This window comes from Gossypium hirsutum, chromosome D12 (genome assembly GCF_007990345.1).
Source record: "Gossypium hirsutum isolate 1008001.06 chromosome D12, Gossypium_hirsutum_v2.1, whole genome shotgun sequence".
NCBI lineage: Eukaryota > Viridiplantae > Streptophyta > Magnoliopsida > Malvales > Malvaceae > Gossypium > Gossypium hirsutum.
Genome location: NC_053448.1, coordinates 39,595,830 through 39,602,627, shown reverse-complemented (window position 1 = coordinate 39,602,627; position 6,798 = coordinate 39,595,830). Strand labels below are relative to the sequence as shown.

General features: G+C 29.3%; 1 protein-coding gene across 1 annotated transcript; it reads left to right on the top strand.

Annotated features, from left to right (window-relative positions):
- The first annotated feature begins 4,190 nt into the window (after window positions 1-4,190).
- LOC107945642 (F-box protein PP2-A13) lies at window positions 4,191-6,231 on the top strand. Its single transcript, XM_016879724.2, has 3 exons — window positions 4,191-4,708; window positions 4,951-5,069; window positions 5,650-6,231. The coding sequence occupies exons 1-3, from the start codon at window positions 4,379-4,381 to the stop codon at window positions 6,071-6,073; spliced, it is 873 nt and encodes a 290-aa protein (XP_016735213.1). The 5' UTR covers window positions 4,191-4,378; the 3' UTR covers window positions 6,074-6,231.
- Window positions 6,232-6,798: the final 567 nt, after the last annotated feature.

Sequence of the window (6,798 nt, the reverse complement as noted above, 5' to 3'; positions counted from 1 at the left end):
AAATTTTACTTTAATATAAACTTTCAAAGATCAATATATAAACCTATGAAATTTCATGAATCAATCATTCAAAAGAAAAACCTTAATTAATTTTCAATGATTAGATATGATGAGGCTGAGATGTCACTTGTTAGAATTATAAAATAAACCAGAAATAAAACTTAATAAACCATAAATCAGGATCTTGTCATGTCAAATCATCAAGAACAAAACAAGAATAAAACTAGATGCGGAAGCGTATCTAAATCTATTAATTCCTTAAAATCTACGGATCTTGAGGATTTGATCTTCCAAATTAGCACACAAAATTCAAAGAATATTTGCTTTCTTTCCTAAAGATGGGATATTAGAAAAGATATCTTGTGTGTAATTTGAAGACCATAACCCTAATATTTATAACTTTGGCATATTAGTTCTAATTCCTAATTAGTCCATCATTAATTAGAATTTGATTAGAACTCAATTACTAGAGTATCTACACATATTTGACCTATATTTTATTTAATAATTAAACTCAATAAAACTTTAACCAAATTAGATCACTATTAATTTGAGCTAACCTATCATAATAATAAATAATAATGACATATAATTATCCTTATTATATATGTGACGTCGATATTTTTCAACAATTAAATCAAAAGGATAAGTAGGCGTAGAAGGCTAGTAGTTCACTTTCAATGAAACACGTATATTCATTATAAACAAAAGAAGATTATCCTAACTTTTTTTTATCATTTTCATTAAACAAAATTGGATGATTGTTTGAAATGCGTATCCCATGCGTCTCGAAAACTGTGATGTTTTTCAATGTATTTTACAATATCATTACGCTCTCACTCCAATGTTTAAAACCCTGTTTTATGTTTAGGATAATCTTAATTTGAAACCCCAAAAAATAATTTTTTTTGAGAAAATAGGTGCTAGAGTCTGTCCACTTGTACGTTGTTCCTTACAAGAGTTTCTTTCTTGCCATGATTAGATATATTACCAGCTGTCCAAACAAATTAGCATAATTTCTCTTGCAAAATCATAGGTTAACATATTCTATATATATGTTTTAAGATTAAGATATCGATTAATATGTGTATTATTGTCAATATAAGAAAACGTGAGTTTGAGTGCGTTGAAACACATTAACCTTCTATTTATGGGTTGGGGAGAGACTATGATAGTTCTAGGCTTTATTGTGTCAAAAAGAATAAATTTTGATCAAAACCTATAAATATATATTTTTAGAGTTCGTGGTTACTTTTTTAATAATATTGTTTTTAGGGTTTAAATATAAATTTTCTTTTTTAGAAATGCAATGTATTTTATTATGGTATTCAACATTTGTTGGTAAATAAATTGCTAGATGATTGTTGCATAAATTATGTTTTAACAGCTGATATTTTTTACAAAATCCGATTTATTATTGAATTTTGTGTTTGTAGAGTTTGATTTACTGATAAAATTGTATAAACGATTATATCTTATTAGTCAAATTATGATTTTGGTTTTTCTATTATGCTTGATTTTGGGATTTAATATTTATTTTTTTAATTTAACATAATTTGGTTATCCGCTTTTATAATTTAATTAAGATTAATTAGTTAAACATTATAAACTATTCGAATTAAAATGTTTACGTGGCTCATTTATTAAAAACACTTTTTTTAACCCATCACATTGACATGTGTTCTTTTTTGAGTGTGTGCTAAAAATGATGTTTTTAGGAAAAAATTTATATGAACATTTTAATTGAAATAATTAATGGTGTTAATTATTTGAATTAATGATAAAATTTGATATAATAGAGGGACTAAAATTAGAATTTCACTATTAATTCTTTACAACTTGTAATATATATGTTTGATTTTCTCTCTGCTTATTTATAGCCCTCATCAAGTTGTTAATTGGGAATTGATTGGGTTTGGAGTTACAATGTCATAAATTAGAGTTGTAAATTTAATAATTTGAATCAATTTTTTTTAAAAAAAATCAAATAATTAGATTTGATTAAATTAAAATTAAAGAAAAACCCAATTTTTATAAATTAAATTGAATTTTGCTCCCTGATAAAATTGCTTGGTTGGGTTTTGGATAATGACTGCTGTCATGTCTATGAGTGCCAATTGCCACAAAAGCAAAGCAATTTAAGCCTCTAATTATTAAGATTAATGCACAAGTGGAAATTAATTATAAAAGAAAAAAGCAAAAGTAAAAATAATTGGGATTAATTATTAATAAACTAATTCAAAAGCATCCTAATCAAATAATTCATTGAAAAAGAAAATCACTCAATTATTAAAATCAACTATCTTTCCCAACTCTTAAGTAGGATGATAATTACATTTCAACGTATTTAAACCCGTGCTCTCCTACACTAACAAAAACACCGAGATACTAATTGAGCTAAAACTCAATCTAACAATCAAACAATTAATTTAATAAATTAAATAACCTAAAATATTTATAAACAAAGGAAATTAAATTCTCACTTATTTCAACAAAAAAAAAAGGAAGGTCCAATCCGATAAGGGCTAGAATAAATTAGTGTCAAATGACCCATCATTGTTTTTAGCTGTCAATCATATAATTGATTTATAAATCGGATAAACTATAAAAATAGTCACTTTTGTTTACCTCAAATTACATTTTAGTTATTTATGTTTAAAATATTACGTTTTAGTCACTTACGTTATCGTTTTGTTTTGAAGTGATCACTCTATCGTTAAGCTCCGTTACCCCCTAACGACAATCCTACGTGGCAGTCCACATGAGTTTTAAATGCTAACTTGGATGTCCAACTGGGATGAGAATAGTTTTTTCAATCAAAATGAAAAAGAAAACTAAAAGAAAAAGGAGACGAACGATTTTTCTCTTCCAGTTCAAGGTGTAATTAATTTAAAAATTTCCAGTTCAAGTTGACATTTAAAATCCATTTAAACTGTCACGTAGGGTTGACGTTAGGGAGGTAATAAATATTAATGGCAGAGTGACCACCTTATAACAAAACGATAACATAAGTGACTAAAATGTAACATTTTAAACATAAATGACTAAAATATAATCTGAGGCAAACAAAATCAACTATTTTTATAATTCACCCTTATAAATTTTACAAGAGAAAGAAAGAAAATGTGAAAGAGAAAAACGAACTCTAACACTACGTGAAATCAATGATAATTTTTGAATCACTAATTTCTTAAGCGTAATTGATTAAATAAAAATTTAAAATAGATTAAATATTTAAAAATTGTATAAAAATAATTTTCTTTAACATTTGCTTTACAATAATTGGGTTAAGATAACATTGGGTCAATATGAGTCAACTATTTCTTTAAAAACAATTTATCAATCGATTTGATTTGGATTATTTCATATTAAGTTGCTTTTAGATTAGGTAATTTTAGGTTCAAATTCAAGTCATTTTCTAGTTCAAGATATTGACTTCACTCGTCCAATCATACTAGATTGAACTCAACTTTGAGTGAATCAGATTAAAATTCTTTTTCCCAAAAGTTTACAAGCACAAAACCATTAAAGTATAAGTATAAATACATATTTGAGTAATTATTTTATGTAGAATCAAACTGTTATAGCACAAATAGAATAAAAACTAGAATAAAGAATTAAATTATTACAGTACAAATAAAAAAAAGACAAAAAAGAAATTGTTTAAGAGGGTCGAGATAATGTTATAAAATTTGAAGAGGCCAAAACTAAAAATCTTGTACTAAAAAAACACTTACATTAAATTTTTAATTTTTCAAAAAGATTAAAATTATAATCCTTTTATTCAATCAAAGATTAAAAATAATTAAATTGAATTTTTTAATTTTGAGAAAGGTCTATAAGACAATTTCACATTTATCCCAAGGAGACCACGACTCGTACTTGTCCTTTTACACAAACTAATATCTGAATCAATGCATATAATAAATTAACTAACTGAACAAAAACTCACACATAATAACTTTGAATACTTCATTTTAATTTAATTGCACATTATAAATCTGAAACCCGAATATTATAAACCAAGCCTTCCTCCATTGTTAACCAAGCCAAAATTTCTTTAACAATATTAAATTTTAAATTCAAATTAAAAGTGATAATATTCATAGCCGACACTAATCCGAAATACTACCATTAAGGCAAGTTGTACTAACCCTATTTAGAACAAGACATCATTATAAGTACGCCTTACCTGGGACTTATCAAAAAACATCTCACTTTTAAAAATGTTTGATAGAAGTGGATAAGATCCTCCATTAATCCTACTCTCTTCCACCTCCTCAAAAACTATCCATAAATGCTCTCAAGTCCCTTCATTCAGAAACTTCCCTTTTGTCTCATCTTCTTCACCAAAAACCCATCATATTTTTGGCCTTAAATGGGTGCCAACATATCTGGTGGTGGTTCAATTGACGGCGATGCAACCGGTCCTCCATTAAGGCCAAGACTCGATGACATACCAGAGAGCTGCGCCGCCTTAATTTTAGCAAGGTTAAACCCACCGGAGATTTGTAACTTGGCACGTTTGAACAGGTCTTTTCGTAGTGCTTCATTGGCTGATTTCATATGGGAATCGAAATTGCCATCAAATTATAAGTTGATTGTGGAAAAATTGTTTGTTGAAGAAGATAGAGATTTGATGAATTTGAAGAAGAAAGATGTTTATGCTAGGTTGACCAAGCCTATCCCTTTTGATGGTGGCACAAAGGTTTAAACATTCTTCCTTTTATCTCCATTTTTCAAGGTTATTGGCTGGATGAACCAGTTGAACCGAACGGGTATTGAGATAGAGAAAAGGAAAAAATAAATTGATCTGATTGAACTTATGGATCGATTAGATCGTGAACCATTAGCCTGATCGGTTGGACTTTTAATCCTGCCATGTTTACGGTGGGATTTGAGCTTGTAATGATCTAACAATGGTGGGTTTTTTTCTTTGGGTATTTGCAGGAGATATGGTTGGATAAGAACACAGGTGGGGTTTGTTTATCAATGTCTTCTAAGGCGTTGACAATTACAGGGATTGATGATCGGAGATATTGGAACCATATTTCCACCGAGGAATCTAGGTGTGTTTATCATTCAACTATTGTTCTTGTTCTATGTTTTTCTTTTGGGATAATTCCAACAAGGGTTCGTAAACAATGGCCTTGGTTCTAAATTGGTCCTAAACATCGTCTTGAAAGTATCAATTTTGGATCTGTATGATCCTTCCATCAGCTTCTCCTTCAGTTTAGGTGTTGATTATCAGTCAGATTTCATGCGGAGCATTTTTAAAATATGTGATCAAATTGTAAATATAGGTGTACTTTTATGTAGTAGGCACACGATGTTGCAATTTAACTACATGTTTTATGTATGCTTCAAGCTAAATCTGAATACTTAGAGGACTCAATTAGAATATAGCAGGGATGAGTGTAGAAAAATATCTTTTGAGGGTAAAATCAAATTATAAATTTTTTAGGCGAATATGAAAATTTACCACGGTATACTTTAAAAATTTGTAACCTCTAAAGGGACCTTATAACAAATTTTATTAGTTTTGGGGACCTTATAACAATTTTACCAGTTTCTGGGGATTTAATCGTTTTTCTGTTTGGTCATATTTCTAGCTCAAATCCTTCCCTTTAATTTGGTCTTCACTTGCAGCTATCGAACAGTAGCCTACCTCCAACAAACATGGTGGTTCGAAGCCGACGGAGAGCTCGAGTTTCAATTCCCCGCCGGGACATATTCCCTATTCTTTAGACTCCACCTCGGGAAATCCTCAAAAAGACTCGGCCGTCGGGTTTGCAACACCGAGCACGTCCACGGATGGGACATAAAACCGGTCCAATTCCAACTAACAACTTCGGACGGCCAACATGTCTTATCTCGGTGTTATTTAGACAATCCAGGGAGTTGGGTTCTCTACCATGTCGGAGATTTCATAGTTGAGAACTCTAATGCGTTGACAAACATCAAATTTTCATCGACTCAAATTGATTGCACTCATACAAAAGGAGGCCTTTGTGTTGATGCTGCATTTATATACCCCAGTAGTGCTAGAAAACAGGTTAAATTGTGTTCATGAGAAAATTAAGAGGTCTAAAACTGTAAATACGGTAAATCTAGGTTGTTTTTTGATAGCTCTAGATGTTGTGGTTATTATTATTTTCCTCAAATAATAACAAATTTTGCTGCAATGATTATTTTTTTGTTTTGTAATGTTACAATAGGAACTTGAAACTATGTTGTTAATTGGTGGTGTTTGAATTAAAACTACTTGAATTGGTTTTATAGTATAAATGTATTGCATGATGATGTTCAAAGAAGATATGCTTTGTTAGACAATCTGTATGATGTGTCAGTTTCTTTTTTATATTCAAAGCCACGAACTCATACATGAATTATAAAACAAACATAAAGAATCCAAAAAATTAATTGAAGTTGAATTGGGTCAGACTCTTAAATAAAAAAAAGCTCTCTCAAGATTATTTTCTTTATCCACAAAAGTTGAAAATGAAATTTTGTCTTAAGAGACATCGAACTTTTTTATCGATGAACCCAACAAATGTTGCCTTCTGTTTAAATATAGAATAGAAATTCGGTAAAAGTACCATAAAGGTCCCTGTACTAGGAGTTAGATTGCATTTTGTTCTTTTTACTCAAAAATTAGATAAACTAGTCTATATACGTTAGATCAAAAAGCAAACCGGTTCTTTCTATTAAAAATTTAATCCATTTCTACTGTTAAAAATTGGTGTGACTAATAAAATAACCTGATAATTATACGTGACGTGCCACGTGTACTTTATG

Bases quoted from the DNA above. Each gene is read 5' to 3' on its own strand.
- LOC107945642 (XM_016879724.2), top strand. From the start codon at position 4,379: ATGGGTGCCAACATATCTGGTGGTGGTTCAATTGACGGCGATGCAACC. The intron at 4,709-4,950 runs GTTTAAACATTC...GGGTATTTGCAG, and splicing joins CTTTTGATGGTGGCACAAAG to GAGATATGGTTGGATAAGAA. The intron at 5,070-5,649 runs GTGTGTTTATCA...CTTCACTTGCAG, and splicing joins ATTTCCACCGAGGAATCTAG to CTATCGAACAGTAGCCTACC.